The sequence below is a fragment of the Pleurodeles waltl genome, chromosome 3_1, assembly GCF_031143425.1.
Source record: "Pleurodeles waltl isolate 20211129_DDA chromosome 3_1, aPleWal1.hap1.20221129, whole genome shotgun sequence".
NCBI lineage: Eukaryota > Metazoa > Chordata > Amphibia > Caudata > Salamandridae > Pleurodeles > Pleurodeles waltl.
The window spans coordinates 35,802,998-35,826,198 of NC_090440.1; the positions used below are offsets into that span (position 1 = coordinate 35,802,998).

General features: G+C 43.2%; 1 protein-coding gene across 3 annotated transcripts in view; it reads right to left on the reverse strand.

Moving 5' to 3' along the window:
• PRDM11 (PR/SET domain 11) overlaps window positions 1-23,201 on the reverse strand; it is a 230,238-nt gene that overhangs the window by 162,709 nt on the left and 44,328 nt on the right. For 2 of the 3 annotated variants that reach the window (XM_069221785.1, XM_069221783.1), the window contains exon 2: window positions 1,294-1,418. The exons of the other annotated variant lie outside the window; for it this stretch is intronic. In XM_069221785.1, the coding sequence (XP_069077886.1) occupies window positions 1,294-1,412 (119 nt within the window). In that variant the 5' untranslated portion in view covers window positions 1,413-1,418. The remainder of the gene's footprint in view (window positions 1-1,293; window positions 1,419-23,201) is intronic. 3 annotated transcript variants of the gene reach the window in all.

The window sequence follows — 23,201 nt, forward strand, 5'->3', positions numbered from 1 at the left end:
CCCAAGATTGTTCTGAATCAGATTATTCATAACATACTTTACAGTTTGGGCCTTGCTCCTATTTTTCTTTAAAATGGCTACAATATCTTTAAGTGATGAATGCCCTCTCACCTATAACCTGTGCTGCAAATTAGAGTCAATTTTGTGCATTATTTTTTTTATCACAAATAAGTTATTCCTGTAAGTTTCCAAATTTACAAGATACAGCCAATTTCTTTAACGCTTCCACATAATCCTCTATAGCCTCTGTTGAAAAAATTGATACCTGGCAATGGCGGCACATAGAGCAGGATGACAATAATTTACCCATATCTTCAATTGCATGTACAAAAACATAATCTTCCCCCTCAATTCTTATTTTTTTCTCTATTTGACTATAGACTTGTAAACCCTCTGGGCACAGACTGGGTAACAGTATTATCCTCATGGGACCACTATAAAAACACTGTACACAAAGTAACTGTTCAGTGCTACACCTATAAATTATGTAAATGTTACCTTCTCAGTTGGTGTGCATGTCACCGCAGGGCACAGATTCTGTCAGACACGCAAATGCAGACGTTGGTGTGCGAAGCACCTTAGCTCAATTCAAAATGGCTGTTTCCTATGCAACTTTGTACAATGTGATGCATAATTAGGCCGCTGAGGTTGCACGTAAGATGCGCAAAGGACTACGCGTACACCATATGCTTCTTCCCTAAAAGACGCCTGTAGAACACTGACAAAACAGATCACTGATTCTCCACGTACAAAGGACTGTTAGCAGACCGTATGCCTCTTACCCAGATGATGGCTGCTGAACACTGACCAAATAGATTACTGGTTCACCGCTTGCTCTCCTAAACAAAAACGATCAGGAATGACGAGGTCTGAAGTTTTCCAATACCACCAGCATAGCTCTTTTGAAACTGGATACTCCCTTGCCACTGACTGGCACAGCATCAGAAGAATCTCAGAACTGACACATAACAGGTGGGTAAGATCACTGAAAAATGGTAGTACTACTCCACACAGTTATCATTCAACTTCAGGTTTATTCGCAGAGCAAGCAATTTCAACTGATCATCTCTAGTGCTTCTACGACTGTCCACTTCAAATGTACCTCACCAACATTCTCCTTCTCTGCTGACATTCTAACCCTTGGTCGACCCTGGTAACACATGTAGCGCAGGGGCAACCTAAATACCAGACTGGACAGATGTTTATACTCAATAGTCATAATGCAGGGCCAGAACAACAAGAAACAACTGTCTCTGGAAGGATAACATGGGTAGATGCACAGGGGCCACTTACTGCTGCTGGTCATACTCCTGCTCTCGCTGCGGTGAGCAAAGCTCTGTCTTGATGGTCACTCTGTCCTCCATCGAAGGAGGAGTCTGAGAAGAGTGTGGTTCTTTGGTATCTTCATTCATGGTGCTCTATGATGAAAAAACACAAAAACCTCATCAGTGTCAATTATTGACCTCAAACTGAAAACCATGGGAACGTGGAAGGTATTTCTTTATCCAGTGAATCAGAAATCCAAGACACTCTGGTCTGCTTACCAAGTAGGCTACCCTGATCTACGCTTCCTATTAAACGCCCTTAAAAAGCTGCATGGATGCATTTTAGTATTTTAGTTTTGCTAACTGGTCATCCTGTCCATTCACTACTAAATTCAACAGCCACTACCACTGATTCAACTCTTGACAAAAACATCACACTTCCATAAACAAAGTAATTTACAACCTGTACACACTACATAATCGAAATCTTAAAACTTATAAGTTAAGAGTCACTGGGAAAGGATAGACTTCAGAACTCTCAATTACAGCATCAGTACCAGTGTGAATAACACCTAAAGACATTTAATTCAATAAAATATAAACATCTTCCAAGTTGTTGTGTTTTGTAAGTAATACAAGCATAATCACATATTCAGTTACAAAAGAAATACATTTTACATATTTGGTTGGAAAGAGAATCACTAAAAGCACGCCCCTCAGGTAGAGTATAAAGTGCTTAACAAAACATACTCTGCATTGTACAATGCGTTCTTCAGTCCACTCTCTAGGGCGTGATACACGTGGGCGAGTCGCATCTGCCATAAAGTTCACTAACCTGACAGGACCAGGACATTTTTAAATTAGTAGATTTAAAAAGCGCCCCACCATTCAAATCCACTAACGTTCCCAACACAGAAGGTTGAACTCCTCACACACACAATTACTTTAAAATTAATCACAACTAAAACAAGCAGTACCGAAGCCACCAGGTCTAGTCTTGGCTAGCTGAGTGATAGTTTTTTTTATATTAAATTGGAAGCATATGCCACAAAAATATAAAGGAACATGCTCCCACTTAAACGTGGTGTCATTTGTTTGCAATAAAATGTTTACATCTGAAAGAAAAACGCATAAAACAATAAAACAATCCAGCTGCTTCCTAAAAAAGTATTTTCAATGACAGCAACATCACAGGACAATATGATTATTATTGGTACAAAGCAAAGTTACTGATAAAGTATGATAACTTAAAGGCACTGATGAAATACACAAATATGACTAAAATGTTAAAAACAATAATCAAAGAATAAAAAGAAAAAAGCATTGGCAAAGTACAATATAGGGACACCAGCTCTGTCACCAACATGAACAACTTTTAAAGCAAATGTGCACAGGCCAATAGACGTAGTGGGACTATGTTGTGGTGGGGAAAGCAAAAAGTGTATGACAGCTGAACAGAACCATAGATGAAGAGGGCCGACCCAAGCCCCTTTATCTATGTATATTTCTGTATGTATTTTATATTTATGAATTGTTGTAATTACACAAGGCTGGTCAGGCCTTTAAACACTTATGTTTATAAACCTCAACCCAGTATCAAAGCTTTGTTACGGAGCATCCAGTGAAGAAATATTTGCAGATATATTTATGCAGTCCTGCATCACTATCTATCACCAACAGCAGTCATTTTGGAATGCTTCTTTATTTGATGTTGGCTGTGGGCATATTATGACAATATTGACCAGATGGCCTCTTGGTATTATACATTTATTGGGTACTACATTCATTAACAGGCCTCAACAAATTATAAAAATATTACTAGACCTGCAGGTTGAGTAACTTGAATAATCTACTCAACCTAAATGTAATGCACTTTATCCGTAACCTCAGTCTCAAATTGTGTGATCCCAGGCAAATATTTTAGTTTACAGAGTAACTTTTTTCTTCCTTCTCACATATAATTGGACCTTCAAAAAAGTGAGCTCTGCATCTCTGCGGTACAAAAAAACCTATTTAAAAAAAATATTTGTATCTGTTTTATGCAATATCAACAAACATTGTAACCAAAAAAAAAAAAAAAACACCCCTAATCACGGTATGTATATCCATTTATTGCCAATATTCCAAGTTTGATTTGTCACAGAATTTACAACCTTTATCGATCCACTCCAAGCCCCCAACTTTGATTGGTCCAGCCCTTGTCATTATGTAACAAATATGTCCGGATTTCACTTGATGCATCCGGTGCCCTCCCCCCGTAACTGTGAGTTCCCTTTTCAACCAAACTTAGCCATCCTGGATGTACTTGTATTTCCGTTCACATCCCCTACCACAAAAGACTTCCTTTTCCAGCATCCTGCAGCGATCCATACCATCTAACCACTCCTGGTGTTGAGGAACAGTCATAGACCCCCACTCTGCATAAAAAAAACCTCTTTTGTTTGATTAAATAGACTAAACATTTGCCCCATGCATAATAGGAATCTAGCCCATTTATAGGGGGCACATGATCCATGGCCAGCGGTTTAGTTTACTAATATCATTGCCATCAGGACAGGGGGCAGGAGTGTTTCTCAGTTTATGTTTAAACGCTCACTTTTAATACATATATTACTAAAGCATGATGTAGTAGCACACTGTCATTTACAAACAGTAACATTCCAAAAAATGTCCAAAAACCTCAGCACTAACTTGTGGCTTTACCGATAAAACTATATAATGTATTACCAATAATCTGTGAAAATTGGGTTTCAGAAAACATTTATCATTTGCACATCACCAAGTGAAGTGTTATGATTTGTTTTCATCCTATTAAAAAAAACAATTTCATCACACAGAAGTCCACAAATGGGCTTTCACAACTACAGAAATATATTTTGAAATGTTTGCACAGTTAAATTAGTTATTTAAATGTTTTGTGCTAGGAAAAACCTGACACCCTACAGCCTTTCATTTCACACTCTTTGTACAGCAGGTCAGAGAGTTCACCTTACAAAATCCTAGAACTCTGCAGTCAGAGGAAAATTAATTGTAAGGAGACAAACTGACTTTTAACCTCTGTCTCTGAACGTAGAGCAAATGTGACAAGATAAGAATAAGATGTAAAGGTGTCTTTATTGTTCCTGCACTTTCTGACTGAACAGAACACCTGTTCTTTGTCAACTCATCAGAAGGGGTGAGTAGCTCTTACAAATAGCTTGGCCTGATCAAATTTGACTCACGTAGGCGAGTAGATTTTTCAAGGTCTAATTAAACATACAGAATGCCTGCTATTTGTCCAACCACTGACAATCGGTCAGGTAGCATCCCATCCTAACCTTCCTTTGCTCACCATCCCTCCTCAGATTGGACCCAACCAAATGCAAGTCAGCCTTGACCCTGCTCCTCATGGCAAGAGTCCAGCTGAACTGTCACACCAGGTCATCCCTGAGCTGGAACAAAAGCAACCTAAGACCGGTTTTGTCGTAGTTATGGGCACATCAGCCAGATACAGCTTGGTTCTAGCAACATAGTGAGCATGTACTCATATCTGGGAATACACATGCCACATAGGGTGGTGCATGAAGCACACAGAAGGTGATGGGAGAAATGTTTGCAACTTGTCTAACAATTGGCAATCGCTCAGGGTAGCATTCCAACCAATGGTTCCTTTGCTCACCATGCCTCCTCAATTTGGACCCACCCATAGGCAAATCAATCTTGACCCTGCTAGACCGGGGACCAACATAACCCTCCCCTCCAAGAAATTATTTCAAACCATCCATTCTTTGACTTGTCATCAAATACGTCACTGTGTCTGGTTTCATGCTTGGAACCAGTCACCAATCCCACTGCAGGCTCTACCCAGTTTTTGCAGTTTAAGACATGCATGACAATTGAAAACGCTGAAATAAGAATTAAAATGTAAATAACAGCTTTTATGTCAATAGGTTTAATATTTCAATATTGTATTAATATTTTATGACTGTGACTGCTTGGCACCTACTTTTAGAATGTTGAATTACCAAGAACATCCAGCAGAGCCACAGCTCAGACAGCTTGCTTCCTTCGTGCTCGCCTCCAACTACAACTGTCACACCCAGGTTCTTCCTACACCACTTCCCACTTGAACATAGAACCTTACACATAATAACACATTTTAAAGTAAATACAAAAGTAAATATGTTGTAACTATGAACACAACCATATACTGGAACTGTGACACATCCCTTTTGCCTACTAAAACAAGAATGAAATATACAGTTGTAGCAGTGAATAAAGTACAGAAGAAAAAAGAAAGTTAAAGAACTGAAAAGTAATCATACATTCTAAATTTCTAGGAATTTTAATTCTTCTGCCAAAAGTGCTTCTTATGTAAAAAAAAATCCCACACGCTGAAAGAATCTTCCACATCTTCCCTCCTGTTTTTTATTGCAGATTGGTAGGCTTATCAGAATCCACTCTTATAATTTTATGCAATAAAAGTGCCTCGCTTTGATCATTTACACTTTACTTCATACTGTTTAACCACAAATAATCACTGAAGGATTTCTTGTCAACAAACTGGTTATTGCCTCCTGTAACAGAGATGCGATCCATGGGGCATATCCTACCAATTGTCTAATTTGACAGTATTCTTAATTACTTCTGCATTTCTTTTTTTTGGGTTCACTAAATATGTTTTTCTTTTTGCCATTTTCCTATTACTTTTTACTTGTACCTATTGGCCAACATTGACATCCACTGCCTTTTCTTCTTGTATAGAATCATAATATTACTTGTTTTTACACCGAAGCAACAATATCCATAGTTTTATCCTTTCAGAATCCCGTTTAATCTGTTTATATCTACCCATCTACCTTGAGTACACTTTTGATTAAGGTACATGACCTCTCATGACTGAAAATTGCCTTCCACCTTTGGAGTCACGAGTAGTTTCTTCGTGTACCCACATCATTTTCTTTTATTTCAAATCACTATCCTTTTGTTACTACTATCACTAGCTAGTTTTAAGATTTCTTTGATACCTTGGTTGGCCCTTTCAATGACACAATTTCCACTGAGATGATACAGTGCTGCACTTTTTTGTTTAAGCTCAGAAAATGTAGTGAAGTTCATCTCAGGAGATTTAAATTGTACTACGTTATCTGTTAGAATGTATTTAGGAAAGTCGTCTTTCAAAAATACACTATCTAGAAATTCAATCACAGTTTTAGTATCAATTTTTTAGCAACTTGCAACTCAATCCATTTGGAAAACATGTATTTACTAGTACCATATTTCCATAAGATGTATCCCATTATATCTAGTGCAGCATCTTCCTAAGGAAAGTTTGGACACCAAAGAGAACTTCTAGGGGGGTTTTAGAGTTATTCTGTGACTTATCAGCCTTTTGTAAAATCAATGCACAAGCTTACAAATTTTTCAATTTCCAAAACAACCTTCGATCACCAATACAAGTCTTTTACACACTGTTTAGTGCAGCTAATAATAAAATGTCTTCCATGGCAAAGGGCAATAATTCTCAGTCAAGTACCTGATGGAGGAATCACTTTATCTCCAATTAAAATAAAGTGACTCCTCACCCTCAACACAATTCCTTTCTCCCCACCTAAAAAGCATTACACTTGCCATCAGATTAAGGGGGTCATTCTGACCCTGGCGGTCCGAGACCGCCAGGGCAAGAAAGACGGAAGCACCGCCAACAGGCTGGCGGTGCTTCCTTCCTTATTCCGACCGCAGCAGTAGCGCCGCGGTCGCACCGCCGGGGCCGGCGGTTTTCTGCCGTTTCTGCCCCGGCGGTGATAATCCGCCAGGGCAGCACTGCAAGCAGCTCTGCCCTGGGGATTATGACCCCCTTACCGCCAGCCTGTTTCTGGCGGTTTGCACCGCCAGGAAGAGGCTGGCGGTAAGGGGCTAGAGGCGGTAAGGGCCCCGGCCAGCTTTTCACTGTCTGCATAGCAGACAGTGAAAAGCACTACGGGTGCAACTGCACCCGTCGCACGGCCGCAACACCGCCAGCTCCATTAGGAGCCGGCTCCCATGTTGCGGCCTCATTCCCGCTGGGCCGGCGGGCGCAACCTTGGTTTGCGCCCAGCGGCCCAGCGGGAATTTCGGAATGGGGGCCGCGTGAGTGTGGCTGAATTGGCGGCCGCATGGCGGTTTCCGCCTGGCGGGCGGCGGTAGCCGCTCGCCAAGGTCGGAATGTCCCCCTAAATGTGTCTATTTTCTTCATGTAACCACAATTTTTTCTTAACACATTTTATATCATCAACTTGTGTCATAAACCGTAATCCATTCTTCTTTGATGAAAGTACCATAGGTAATCATCCACATGGAACACTCCAGCAATATAACATTTCTTCCATTGTTTCTTAAAGAAATTTGCCGTTTTGCTAAAAATAAAAAAATAAATTAAAATCAGCAATGACATTCATTACTCCAGAGAGAAACAGAACCTCATTCAGATAATTGTGCAATCGAATAGAAAATCTGGCGAATCTTTCTGGTGCTCTTCAATTCCCATCCCTGGCCAACAACTTTTGGCAAAGGTTTTTGTGTGACTACACTAACTAATCCTTTACCCCTGGCAGTGGTGACATGTGTGGTGGCCCAAGAATCAAATCCTTTCATATTTGAAGCCTTATTCATGGCATTTTTAATTTTCACAAATTAAAAAGGTACTCATCAAACCATTCAAATTTAGACTTATTCTTCAACAATACTCTTATAGCATAGGTTTTTACTAAAAAAATGACCTACAAATCTCGAACAATTGCCTCAATCATTTTTTATTTTGGGCTAATACAGTGATCTCTTATTTCATGCCTTAAGTAGTCAACGTGCTTTTCAGTGAATATACGTTTTGTTATTTACACACTTTTAGCATTTCTAACATACTTTTAAATCTTGTATAATGTTCTTTTCAGTTATGGCTTTATTAAAATATCATCTCGAATATCTTCACTATCAAAAGCTGCTAGTAATGTTCCAGGCTGTTTCGGTCCAGAAAGTCCAGAATAATATGTAATGCTTTCTGGGCATCACCCTAAAGTCTGGCAGGCACGTGTGTTGTAAACTGAAGAACTGGATGAAGGGGTAGGTTAATTTATTAAAAATTTGAGCTGTGTTAGCAGAAATAATAGGAAAAGTCATGTATTATGAACATAAGATTGTAAAAAAAAAAAAACGATGAGGAACTGAAAATGGAACCTCATGGATTCTGCAATCAATAAATCATTAAACCAGTTAATGTTGTGGAGTAGGTTTCAGCAAAAGTCATGTCTAGTACAAAAGGAGGCAATGGGAGGTTGTGTTATTAATTACGCTCTTTAAACAAAAACACTGATTGAATATTATCCATTAACATAAATTAATGAGCTCCTTGCTATGTTCCAGAACGTAAACGTTTTTATTACCACAGATTTAAAGGCTGCTTATCAGCCGGTGCCTCTAGCTATGAAATCTCAGGATCAACAACCTTAAGCATTCCTTTAGGAGCTTATAAATTGTTATGGATGCCATTTGGTCTGGCATTGGCAGCAAGTGTTTTTTCAGGGATGTCAAAAGTATTACATGTGTAATGGGTATTACTACAGCACTTGGGTGTCCCACTGAGGGAAGCAAAAAAGGAAAATAGAAAATTGAAGTGTTTATTGCTTGGTTAATCTCATTCAATGGCAATAACAATGGTCTGCAATCCAGTCCATTGTGTTTTTTTGCCGACTATAACAGCTCATACAGGAACCAGCCTTTTGCTAATCATCAGATTAGTTAAAGTTTTTGCTGACGCCTCATGTTTGATTTCTTTTCTTCCTAAATGTATACCTCTGTAATACGTCAAATCTGAAGCTCCCGTGCTAGAGATAGGGCACTGACCGATAGCCAGTAAGTTTCCTTGTATGCTGGTTGGTTATGTTTTAGATTTGGAAAACTGTTTGTCTTTTATGACTCCTGTCCTCTTGTCAATGCAAATAAATGCTCATGAATTAGGTGTAATTTAACAGGTTATCCTTCTGTGTTGTACTGCAGCCCTGTCCCGCTACAATAATTATAATGTTCATATTTATTGAATATATTCCCTGCATGCATGGGAATTCTGGTTATTTCCAATGTTTAATAGAATGAAATTCATTTTCTGGAGCATGGCATATATGAGCCTACCTCATATTAAAGGAGTGGGATATGAATCATCCTGTACTTCCTGTTTCTTATGCAGTGGGTAGAATACTTATGAATCTTGAAGAACATTTGGTTTACCTAGGGTTTCCAATCCAGTCTTGCGATTGGAGGCAAAATGCACCTACGCTCTGGAGATAGAGACACACATTGGTGTGGAGCTGCAAACTTCTTTAATGTTTATTGAATGTATACTGTGCATACAAATTTGTTTGAGGAGCACAGTTATTTACACTATCTAGCTTGAGAGGATGCAATAGAAATCCTCCTGCGCTTCTGTTTCCAAACAGAAAATATCTGAAAACTTTCATATTGTAGCTTTTTTTTACAGATTTCAATCCTTTTTAGGGCCGGGCCTGCGTTGCATGCGCTAGCGCATGCGTATAAACAGGGAGACGCTTTAGTAATTAGAAAAGGGCTCGGAGCCCTGTCAACTTCACATCTGTGTTTTTTATTGGTTTGTGGGCTTGCCTAATAAAATCTGCTTGCTTTCATTAGTCGAAGGCACGCATACGTCATGCCTTTTCCGGTAGCTAGCCCTCCTCGAGCGCAGCGACCAAGTACAGAAAACATGCGAGGCTCGCTGTTTTCCATCGGGCTCGTGGACTTCTTTTTCTCTCATTTACGAGCGCGATCTCGCTTGGCAGAAGTCGAGCGTTTTACATAGTTAATTTCACTTTTTCGGGCTATGTACATAAATGCACTTTTGCCCAATAGGTGAAAAGTCGGGTTAGGAGTTCACAACGCGATCAGCTTTAACATGAGCAAACGCGAGACCCGCTGCATTGTAAATGCTTGTTGTTTTTTAGGGGGCAGAAATAAACCAGGACATGCTAACTACTTTTTATTTAATTTGACACTGAATCAGAACCTTTTTTTCCAAGTTGCAGCACAATACCTTGAAGACTGTGCTGGAATACTATCTGTAAGTACTACAGATACTTACAGGCACACCCATAGTGAACAATTCACATCAGCTTATTGCAGATACAAAGACTTACACTGAAACACTGATCGCAGACCTATACACACTGACTGAAATACATATGCATCATGGTCATGCTGCAGATACACATTTACACTGAACGCAAAGACACACCACTCTGCAGATATACACTGAAACACACACACACAGGAAATCGGGGGCAGTCGGTAGTGTCAGAAGACAGTTGAAGCAACCAAGAACAGTTATCATTGTCGGTATTAACATTAAGGGGTCCTGGAGGAACAAAAACATTGAGACAGTTTGATACATAAAGAAGTCGGTTTAGATGGATGATTTTATACTAGAGGCAACCAATCTGAGAATGGTTGAGATGACGTACCATTTTTGAAAATATGTCATCAGTTGAGCTGCTGAACGCTGTACAACCATTACATGGGGATAGTGAAGTTTGAAAGACACCAGTTCAGCTGTCTTTGCCAAATAAAGGCTTGTTCTGTCGTTTTCAGCTGTGCTGCTGAGAAAAACAAACATTTATTTGGGGGAAGGGAGGTGGGAAATAGCTACTTTAGTTCCGTGTGGGTTGAATGACAGTTTAGGATAGAGAATAATCCTCACAATCATACTGATGGTGAGAGAAAGAGTGCAAAGTCACCTTGTTTAAGGTCATCAATCAGGGTGGTGTTAAATGTGTTTCTCCATTAGTGGAAGAAAAGAAAATACCACTGATTACAATAGATTTATGTAAAAAGATTGTCAAGACATTCAAAGTTACAGTTTGATAAGAGTCTGCTTGGGGGTGTGAATGCCATGAACGAATTATGTGTTGATGTACAGTAGTCTATTAACAGCTCACTGGTGGACGGACACTTGTGTGCCTTTGAGCATCAAGCCCAGGTGAGCGGCTGAGAAATTTAATAGGGGATGGTGGGGGGGGAGGGCAGGGAGAACTAATGTTACCAAAAATAAATTTAACACTGACCAAGTTGTTCGATCACTGACGTAGAACAAACATTAAAAGACAATAAATCCCTCGGCCTAGCGCAATACAAAATGATGTGAGAAGTGTCCAGACTCACTACAACCACATCTGCAATATTAACAAAACAAAAAAATGCTAAATTTTTGACCTGATCATGAGATTGCGATAGTAAGACATAATACGTCTGATGAAGAGCTCTTTTGTCATGCCCTTCCCATGGGGGTTTCAACGCCGGCCACATATAATGCATTCGTACCAGGGGGCACCTCTGCTTTTTCTCAGTTGCCTGCAGGTATTTGACAACTGTGTGCCATTTGGCAGTTTCACTGTGCCAGCATTATCAAGCCAACACATCAGTGCTTGTGTAAAAGCAGATACAAATGAGTCCAATGATAACAAGGAGATGCATAGGTGAAGTATATTTCAAATGCCTTCTCCAATCCATTAGACATTGAAAATTATACAGTTGCCACAGGTGGCTGGCTTATAAAATATGGTTAACAAATGTGTGATAAAATTGTGGACCAAGAGTTACTCTACTCCACTTTTATAAATTGAACCCATTACTAATGCCTGTATGAAAGGGCTTTTGAGACATTATTAATGTGTGGTACCCTGTTTCAGGGGAGGTGAGAGGTCTGATGATTAAACGCAAACCATTCTTAGTTATGAAAGGCCTGAGATAATGTTATAAAATGATCAACCACATATATCTCTCACTAGTGAGACACTTTGTGACTAATTAAAAAGAAAGTAATCCAATAATAATTTGTAAAAGAATTGCATATGATTAAAAAAATGTTATACCCGGTAGATCAAACACAAAAGCAACATGAATTAACACTTGTAAATAGTTTTGTAACATATAAAGTTAGGTTGATGCAAATCTTATGAAAGAAGTTCTAAAGCTGCAAATTTTGAGCAAACCCCGAAATGTCAATACTGGTCCATCACTGCCTAGCTGAGAAGTGCAATATCCCATTACCCAGATGTCACCCTATAATAAATCTCTGCATCACTAATCTTGTAAATTCTAGGTCTCTCCTCCACACCCACCTTACATTTTAAAGCTAGACTGACAGCCACAGATATTGCTGTCCATAGATATCTTTAAAACTCTGGCAATATCAGTTGAATGGATAAACATACGGCTATAAAAATATTCCTAGAGAGGGGGAATTAGGGCATCATTGTCTCAATTTCTGTTCTCCAACATTGAGTCAAAAACAACAGCTACAGGTTCTTATTTAAGGACAACAAGCAGTTTGTGGAGCTGAGACTGATTCAGAGACCCTTCTGAATCTGAAGCCAGTGTTCCTGTCCATGGAAGAAATCTAAGGTTGTAGGTGAACGATACTGATAGTGGCAGCCTTATTTTTTTGGATTTATCAATGTCCTTTGACGCAACATGAAAACCACTTTCCACGGGGGCGTGGTCTGGCTGCCGAAGGAAATGACCGCCTGAATAGTGAGCTCTGTGCGCCTGACTGAGCCCAGGGGCACGGGGGGGGGGGGGGGGGGGGGGGCTGCCGATAGCCAGGGGTGCTTCCCCCTGGTGTGCGCTGCCCATCCAGACAGGCGGCAGGAGCCCGGAGGGCTCTGCTCCCCACCTACGGACGGCGAAGGGGCTGCTGCAGCACTGCGGCCCTCCGAAGCGCGAGTAGCCGCGGCCTGGATTTTCCCCTCGCACAGAGAGGACGCGAGGTCAGAGAGGTGGCTGGGGCAGATCGCGCCCGGTTGCGTGTGATGGATTGGGGCCTGCCCATGATCGACGAACCTCCGGTGATCCGGCTGAGGCTCCCCCGAGCTCCCAGAGACCACGAGGGAGCGGAGGGATAGACGGGAGGAGGTTGCCTGCCGTCTTCTTCCCCGCACTTGAGAAGGCTCTACACTCAGGTGGGCAGGTGGCAGACATCCCGAACCTGCCAGCGGACCACATGGAGTCTGCGGCGCATGAGGGGGGGGTGCGCTACTACTACCTGCCGCCCCAGCTGAAAAGACTTGCTACTCCCCTCAGCTACGCATGGACCCATAGGCTGGCTATAATGTGCAATTGATTGTCCCCTGGAACAGCAGGACCCGAAAGAAGAGGGTTCTCCATCGAGGAGTGACAGTCAGTCAATATTGGGTGTTGCTACGGGGATAGATCTTATACCCCGATCTTCCGGAGGAGCACCCTGATCCAGGTACTGGAACATCATCCTTGCCAATGTGATTGGCCCATACCTACAGCAGGCCCACATCTGAGGCGGCACACTACGCATGGCCAGAGCTGGAGCCCCACACAGTGATTGGGCCTGATCGCGACGGGCCTCGGCTTTGGCGTTAGCGACGCCTGGGGTCCAACCCGCTCACTGGCACCTGCGAGGTACATTTAGCCAACCACTCCTGAGAGCAGATACAGTCACATAGCCCTATTGCTCCCTGGAGTCCATTGAGGGGTCCTTGTGCTGGATTTTCCACCAGTAGGAGACATCTATGGCCCGGCACAGCCACAACATAGCCACTTCGCCACAAAGATACCCTGAAGATCCTCCCCTGGACCCCATCTCTCCAGGTGGCGATGCCAAGTGGTAAAGCGTCAGGCAGACACACCCGACAACTGCTGTTCTCCGAAGCTATTTCTCTACCGAAAACCACGGCGGTGCAGACGATTCTTCCTTGCTCCATGACTATGACGGCCGATCCCCGCTCAGCCGATGCCACTGACCGCATACTGCAGGAAATCACTGCAGTGGGACGGCACTTAGAGGCAATGGACTTGAAGATCTTGGACCTCTCTGCGGCCTCCACCTTCATACGGGCAGACATAGCCTGTTTCCAAGTGACGGTAACGGACCTGGATCAACGCCTCACGACCGTCGAGGATCACATCGCGGCAATGCCAGTACAAGACATGAAGATGCAGTTCCTGCAGGCAAATATCACAAATTTGGAGGACAGGAGCCAGAGAGACAATGTCCGTTTTTTTTGGTATACCGGAACACAAGGTAAGCTCAGATGTGAAGGCCTTTCTTAAAAACTTCCTTCCTGAACTCACAGGCCTGGATTTCTCCCCACCGTTGGAGTTTTAAAGGGCCCACAGAATTTGCCAAGAAAATTCGCCCACCAGTCTGGAGTGATACTTCCCCGTTGAACAGCTAAGTGCCCTGCCCACCCCCGTCTCTATCTTCCTCTGTTATGGTGGGAGTGGCTAGCTCTGTAGTTATTGCTCTCACCGCTACTGTTGATATTATATACCCCTGAGCATGGGGCTACTAAAACATCTGGCTCATTTCTGGAGCCTTGCCTCAGACGGGGCTTCGGAGATATAGCGTAATCTGACTACCTCATGTGTTCCTCATATGTTTCTGGTTGCAACTTGCCCCGGCCAGTATGCTCACTGGTAGTAGTACTTTATGAGATGGTTTGTCTTAAATTCGTTGTTTGCTTTATGCTGTTGGGCATAGACCCGCCTCTTGGTTCCATCCTTTTTTCTGAGGCTCCTCCACCTGCCATGTCGGTCCGAGACTGTTACCGATCAAAGCCCTACTGGAGGTCATACCATGAAGTCCAACACAGAAGCCCGCATGACCCCACTCCATGTCCCCCCCTATACAATCACCCATCACCCTGGGGTGATCCCCAGGCGGCACAATGTGTTTTCCTCCATCTCCCGCATTCTGGGTCCCCAACCTACCTTAATGCTTACCTACAGTACCCCATCTGCCGACCCTGGCTAGAAGGTATACCCCCAGTCCCCTTCTTCAGGGATACTTACAGGGCTGACTAGAGATATTGACACAGAGACCCCATAGTTTATTTAAGGTGCTATCAACTACGGCGTGGCAGTCCCCCTTTCTCCTTCAATCCGAGACATACTGGGACCCACTCATCTCCGTTCTACCACAGATTCCCGCCCTGATCTCCTCTCAGTTTCCCCCCTGACACAATACGCTCCCCAAATGCCCCCTCTGAAATGTCCAACCATACCGCCCAGTATTGTCCACCCCTGGCTGCTTATTACTGGCTCCCCCCCCCCCTTCTCCACTGCGCTCGTTCGGCGCGCGGGCCATGCAGGTCCTGACCCGCAGCGCAACAGGGCTCACAATAGTGAGGTATCTGCCTCGGCTCCTATAGACCCCGGCTCCGTGTCTCTTTTTTTGTATCCTCCAATTTTTACTCCCCCATTTCCCACCTTCCCTCCCTAGCCCCCCTTCACTCCTTTTTTATCCTACTCTAATATATTCTGAGCTAGCCTGTCCGTACCCTACTTCCCCCCACGTATTCTGTTCTTTCCCGTCTCTCTCTCTTTGTCTCTTTGACTATCCACAAGCCCTTCTCCTCTCCCCTGACCGAGGGTCCCCTCCACAGCCCTCCTCATCCCTCCCCATCCCCCCCCCAGTGCCCACCCATCCTAGAATTGCCGGTACCATAGTGTCTCTTCTTTAAGAGCGCTACAGTAAAGGAGACCACACGCTCACTAAGACCCGATAGACTAAGCCAGAAAATGGGGTCGACAGTTCTGCTGACTGTCCTTTCGTGGAACTTCCATGACATGACACATTGTATCAAGAGGCAAAAAGTCTTATCCTACCTTGTCCAAAAAGACGGACATCGCCCTTCTACAAGAAACACATCTTTCTCCCTTGGAATCGGAGAAACTGCGTAGAGATTGGGTGGGGAAGGTGCTCTTCAATGGAGCCCTGTCAGTGCATTGTGAGATGCAGGGCTTGGGGAGGAAATGCTGGGTAGCGATTCTCATTCATCGATCCATACAATTCAAACTCCTCAAAACGTGGTTTGACCCTGAGGGCCGGTATATCCTGGCCAAGCTTAAACTGGGCGCTTCCACGGTCTGTGTTGGCTCCATTTACGCTCCCACAGGCTCCAAACGCTTTTTTTTTCCTCTCCCTAAATCGGTTACTGGCGGAGATTGGAGCCTCCCAGTACTTACTAGATGGGGATTGGAACGTGGTGCAAGACGCCATTCTAGACCGGTTCGGTGGCCTTGACTTAAGCAACATTGCTGACCGGGCTCTCATTGGTGATATCCTTTCAGATCATGGTCTGCTGGATCATTGGTGCATCTCCCATCCATCAGACCGTGAATACACTTTTGTCTCACCAGTTCATGGGACCCAATCCAGGTTAGATTATTTCCTCATCACCCACCGGCTGTTGCACACGATTAGAGAGTCCCAGATTTTACCGGCTGCATTGTCTGACCACTCCCTGGTCTTACTGGCCCTGGAGCTGGGGTTGGCGTCTCCGGGACGTAGGCCATGGCGTCTTCAGACTTCTAGATATCTGACACAGAGGGGGAAGGAGCAACTCCGATCCCACGTCACCACTTATTTACTCAACAACAAGGCTCGGTCTCCTCACCCCAATTGTTGTGGGCTGCGGTGAAGGCGACGATAAAGAGGCAACTCATGAGGGATGCCGCCTTTGCCAATGCCCAGAGGCGTGACAAACAGGAAGCTCTGGAAGACTGCATAGCCCAGACTATCTGTGAATACACCCTAATTCCCTCCCCCTCCACCCAACGTCACCTGGAACAGGCCAAAATGGAGCTTAATGTTCTCTTCACCTCACAAGTGGAATACGCATTACAGCGATTGAAAGGTCGTCACTATGAGCATGGAGAGGAGGCAGGACGATTATTGGCTGCTCAACTCCGCCAAACAAAGGCAGCGCTGGCCATTCCGGCTTTGCATGGCACTGATGCCACGTTTATTACACACCCCCAGGCGATAGCGGACGAGTTCGGTTGCTTTTATCAGACCCTCTACACCCCTGAAACAGTGGAAGACCAGGATAAGCTGAGCACCTTCTTTGCGAAGGCGAACATACCTAGCCTCTTGGAGGCTGTCAGGGCCCTTTTGGAAGGGGACATCAGCAAAGAAGAGATCGAACAAGCAATAGCCAAACTCCCTTACCATAAGGACCTTGGGGAGGATGGATTCTCAGCAGAATTCTATAAATGGACGGGAGCGGATATGGTAGACACCCTATGTGAGGCCTTCCGCGGGGCAGACCAGACAGGTTCCTTACACCCTCTCTCCAACAAAGCTTCCATAGTAGTACTACCCAAACCAGGTAAGGATCACTTCCTTTGCAGCAGTTAACGTACCATATCCCTCCTAAACGGAGATGTCAAAATACTGTCGGGAATTTTAGCCACCCGCCTCAAAAAGGTCATCCCATCTCTCATACATAAGTGGGTTTCGTCCCCGACCGTTCTTCTAAGAACCATTTACGTTCTCTCATACATAAGTGGGTTTCGTTCCCGGACGTTCTTCTAAGAACCATTTACGGACCCTGCTCCACGCTCTCTGGGTGACACAAGATTTTTGGGAAGAGGCCCTTGCCCTCTCCCTGGACCCTGAGAAGGCATTCGATCGGATAGATTGGTGGTACCTTTTTGAAACTCTAAAACGGTTCGGACTCGGACCAGCTTTATTAATAAGGAGCATTTGTTATATGGCTCGCCGACAGCACAGGTCAATTGCGGTGGGTTCCTATCCAATGTCTTTTCTATCAGGAGGCGGACCAGTCAGGGCTGCCCCCTGTCGCCTTTACTGTTCCTGCTGGCCGTAGAACCCTTACCGGCAGTGATCTGCAGATCAAGTCTCATTACCGGAGTATCCCTTCCTGGTGGTAGTTCCACCATTTACCTATATGCCGGTGATATCTTACTAACTCTCGCTGATCCAGCTAAGTCCCTGCCGGCGCTCTGAACCATCTTAACTGACTTTGAACTTCTTAGGGTTATAGGATCATCTGCGATAAGAGCAAAGCGTTGCCTCTATCCCCTGTGACAGTAACCGCGTCTGTGCAGGGCTTCCCAGTCAAGTGGAAGCAGTCACGTCTTCAATACCTAGGCATTTACATTAACAGAGGTTTGGAGAACATGGTGGCTGACAACCTAGACCCGCTGCTTGCCAGAATTAAAACAGACTTTGACAAATGGGCACATTTGGGCCTCTATATGTGGGGTAGAGCACAGGTGGTGCGCATGGTGACCCTGCCGAGATTCCTATATGTTCTCGGCATGTTGACTCTACAGATCCCCTTGACTTTCCTTAGAGAGATGGATTGTCGCATCTGAGCCTTTGTTTGGGGATTGCTACACCACCAGCTACCCAGGACTACATTACTTGCCTGGCGCAAGTCCAGTGGGTTGGGTCTCCCCTCAGTGGAACACTATGCCCTTGCGTTACACCTCTTGCAACTAGTTTTCCTTCTTGAGTCTCTTCAAGACACTACACGAGTGGTACTGGACTCCCCAGAAACTGTGGTATGCAGGGTTACTATCTCATGCCTCCTGCTGGCGATGCCCCCACACCCGCTGCGATTTACTTCACATCTTGCATGATTGCCCTGCCATCCAACCTTTCTGGTGATCGATGGGATGCACCATCAGGGAACACTACCCTTACTGCCTTCTCGTACCCCTTCCCTCCTACTGCTGCATGATACCAGCGATCTGTACGACCTTCCCTGACCACAGCAGCAACGTTTACTGCACATAGCACTGGCCACGGCCAAATTATGTATTCTCAGACACTGGCGCACAGAAACAGCCCCTTCCCATGGAGAATGGATCACCGCAATGTATCAAGCTGCCTCTCATGAACGAATTATCTATAGCATCCAGGATAAGGTGGATGTATTCCTTTGGACATGAGCCCCCTTCCTCTCTGCACTGGAGGACTGAGCGCTTCCTTACTAGTGACTTGTTGTGGGGTGCATTATAGTAATTCCCCCGCGCAGGGGCTACACGCATACAAACGCATCGCCCACCCCGCTGTGTTTTAGCTGCATACATGTCCGCCTTTGAGTCTGACTCTACCTCCTCACTGGCAGGCCTCCCCTCTCCTTTCTCCTCCCCTCTTGCCTCCACCCTCTGACTCATATCAAATACACTCCCCCATCCCTCACCCCCCAGTCCCCTCTCTCGCTCACCTCCACTCCACCCCTCCTCCACTTTTACTCCTTTTTCTTAATATTCGACTGTGCCTAGACAAGTACTTCTGCTTCTTGCTATTCCCTTCGCTCTCGGCTCCCCCCTCTCTTTACATCTTCCCTTGTCGTCACTCATTCCGTGTCATCCTTTGGTACATATGTGCGGCACATAATGTAGCCACCGTGGCCTCTAGCCTTTGCTTAGTACTTTCCTTCTTCCCTCCCCCCTGGACTCATTCCAGGTTCCCGACATTCTGGTTATCTCCCTTGCTACCCTCCCCTCCCCCCTCTCCCCTGCTCGTACTCTGTTGACTCTTACTTCTTCTTCTTCTTCCTTTTTTCCCCCAGCTCCCCTTCTCTTTCTCCTGTTTGTTCATCAAACTCCCCTTCTACCGTCCTGGTTCATTCTACCTGCCACGGGTTCATGACCTCCACCCACGAGGATCCGCGGTCCTTCATCATCACCCTTAATAGGTGTACATTTTTGTTCCCTCCGCAGCCCCCCTATCATTTCTCTCCACCTCTGGTGGCTTAGAGTATCCTGGAAGGGCTGAATATCACCTTGTACTATACCTACTGTCCTGACCCCGGTAATTATACCTAGACCTAGCCAACACACAATGGAGTCCTGGGTGGTTCTGTGGAGGGGTAGTTGAAAGCGTTTCACCTGGACTCTTTGAGGCCCTGCACCTAATTCAGACTGGGCATAGGATAGCTTACTGGCGGTTTCACACACTGCTTTATAGTCAACAACATTTGATGTTTCATTGAGCTTCTGATTTGATATAGGGCATGTTAGGCTCTCTTGTCCATCTGCACCTGACAGTATACCCAACTATTTCTGTATTGCAGTGTTTGTACCATCAGGCTTGTGTACTTTGCTTTGTGGAAAGGCGCTGTATAATGTCTTATTGGTTTCTTGAATGAATAAATTACAACACAAAAAAGAAAACCACTTTCCACATTTGAAAACTGCAGGCATTTGCGCTAGAGTGCTAGCCTGTCACTCATGTCTAATCAACAGAACTCAACCAGTAAACTCTTACACCATTAGTTAAAAAGAAAATATTTAAAACACTAAATTTAAGAGATAATTATACAAATTAAAGTTCATCATCATTCAAGTTTATCCAGCATCTATAAAGTAACTAAAACATATTCTTTACTTCTTAAAAAGGGAAAGATGTGAAGAAAATTTACAAAAATAAGGATGAAACAATCAAACAATCTAATTATATCCCTGTCGCAATCCCCTCACTGTATTTAATTTAGGCTTAAAATAGTGAACCCTAATTCCCCCATCAGCTCAAGCTAATAGATATAAGGGTAGCTGTAACAAGAGACAGGCATTGGTATAGCTACAACGTCATGTCTTTCTGCGTAAAGCTTTGCCAGTACGTTTGTCCATGCCGTGTAGATTCAGCAACAACAACAAAATCTTACCTAAGTGCAGACACATCATGGCTTCTCTGGTGGATGGGTTTTTCTTTAAGAGCATGTAAGCATGCTCGCTTTTACAGGATGCAACAAGCGCTTTTTCATTAACCTTTTTAATTACTGTTCCAAGAAGGTGGACGCCATTTAGATCAGTATTAGGGAAAAAAATAATGTTTACTTGCACAAATGCACTCTAGTTGCAGCAACCACCAAAAGCTTTTTTTAAATTATATACTTTTGAAGAACTTAGAGGTGCTGGGGAGCAAGGAAGAAGGGTGGTAAGCAAAGAGGAATGGACGAGTGAGAAACAGATGGGCTTGGGGCTGGGGGAAGGGAGTGTTAAAGGAATTTATTAGAAGAATAAATAAGAAGTGAAAAATGGAGGCGGATACAACACTGAGCAAGTGGGGTGAGGTGAGGCGGTGGATATTTGTGGATGGGAGCAGCACATGAGAGAGAGCAAGAAAACAAATGCGCTCTCACAGGAAGAGAAAAAAGTAGTTCCATAAATGTGAGAAGTGGAAGGATGCAACTCAGTGAATCAAAAGGATGGTAAAGAAGCCATGCTCTGGGGGATGGACAAACACAAGAAGATGAAGGCAAGCCATTAAATAAGAAGCAAGCAAACGAGAATGATAAAGTCAACCAACGGTAAGAATTTGGTGAGCTTTAAGTTCCCTTCACGGTCTTTTGCAAACAGATCATTAAAAGCTGCCTTTAGGTGGATGTATACACCTAGGATGTATACGCCTAATGGGCCAAAAGATTTACTATTGCTATGCCCATGTTTTATAAATGAAAGAAAATTATATTTGAGACCCTTGTTTAAACCAGAAGATGTTAGGACAATTGAGAATGCCTTTGATATTAATAGTCATAGTAGTTGGCATGCCTCAAAAGTGTTGTTTTATACCATGTAACTGGGGAACCAAAACAATTCCTCAAAATATAGTAGTGTGGTTGTATTGTACTGTTTATAGGGGCAAAGCTGTCTTAATAAACTGTTTCATTACGCCATAGAGCTTAACTCACTTTTCAATAAAGTAATATTCTGCAGAGTTGGAGTGGAACAAATATATTTTTTCTGATGTATCTTCACCCATTTGGAAGTTTTCTTTTATTTGTTTTAGAATTTTTGTGAGAGTTCCATTTTACACCTGAAATCCTATTACAAGAAAAAGGAGACTGAAGACTGAACAGGGGACTAAGACTGGAGATAAAAAGAGGAACGTTGTGGAAGGAGAATCCCAAACAGGAGATGACTGGAGATTGGAAACAAATTTAAACCATGCAATACCATGTCATTATCAACAGATTCAGAGACAGATCATAATGAAACAGAATTAGGGACACACCCGCTTTTTGGGTAAATTTTCAACATAAAAATCAGAAGTAGGAAAACACACAGATAAATCTAAACATTAAAGTTCACTGAATCACTATTAAAAGGCTACATTACAAAACAAAATAGGTTAATAGTTGACAAACAGTTTCTTACATACACCTATACGACCCCCTACCAAGCCAGTATACCTTAAGATACCTTTGACACTACATCTAAAAAAGAAGCTCATGAGGGTTAGATTTGGCTGAATTTCGTCAAAAGAATATTAAATTGGAGAATAAGTAGCAATCTGGACATGCTGAGTAGGTTTTGTAGAACAGCACCAAAATATCTAACGCAGATTTTCTGCGTATACAACAAACTTCTCATGCTGCACACATTTTGTCTCCAGCCACTCTTTAGATTTCAAAACGTCCAAACTTGCAATAATGAGGTGGAGTCCTGCTTAGAGGAAGAATCCTGATAGTTCACCGCACGATTTCTAAAATACACAAAGTTTTCAATGGAAGAGCTGAAAAGAGAACCTCCAGTAGGCACTTAATGCCAGCATCCAGTAAACACACATAAGAGAGACAGCCATAATGTATATCAGCGGCCTTAATGATATATTAAGATGATCTTTGCTTGAGACCAGGGTTTCTCATTCAACCAGGAGAAATGTCTAATACATTGAAAGTACAAGGAGACATACTGTGAACTCTTCAAGGCACAATCAGGCTTTATAAGGGGTCAGAGTGTGCAAATGAAGAAGTTGTGCAACTTAATTCTTCTACAATGAATGTGCAATAGTGTAATTTAATTTATTTTTAACTGATTGTATTCATGATGCAAAAACTTAAACAATTTTAATTAAGCATAGATTTAAGCATAGAGTAAATATGTATCTATCTCACATGCACTTTTCAAAACATACTTAAAAATTTGCGAGATCCACCAATAAGGCTTACTATAGTGAAACCTGAATTAATTTTTGTTCCCACTGCAAAACGTACATATGCTTTTTTCACAGATATTACAAGAACACAAGGGAAATACCTGAGAGGTGATATATGGATATTTCGAATAAACAAAAATGTGAGAAATGGGAGTAATGTATTTTTTTTTTATAATGAAACATCACTA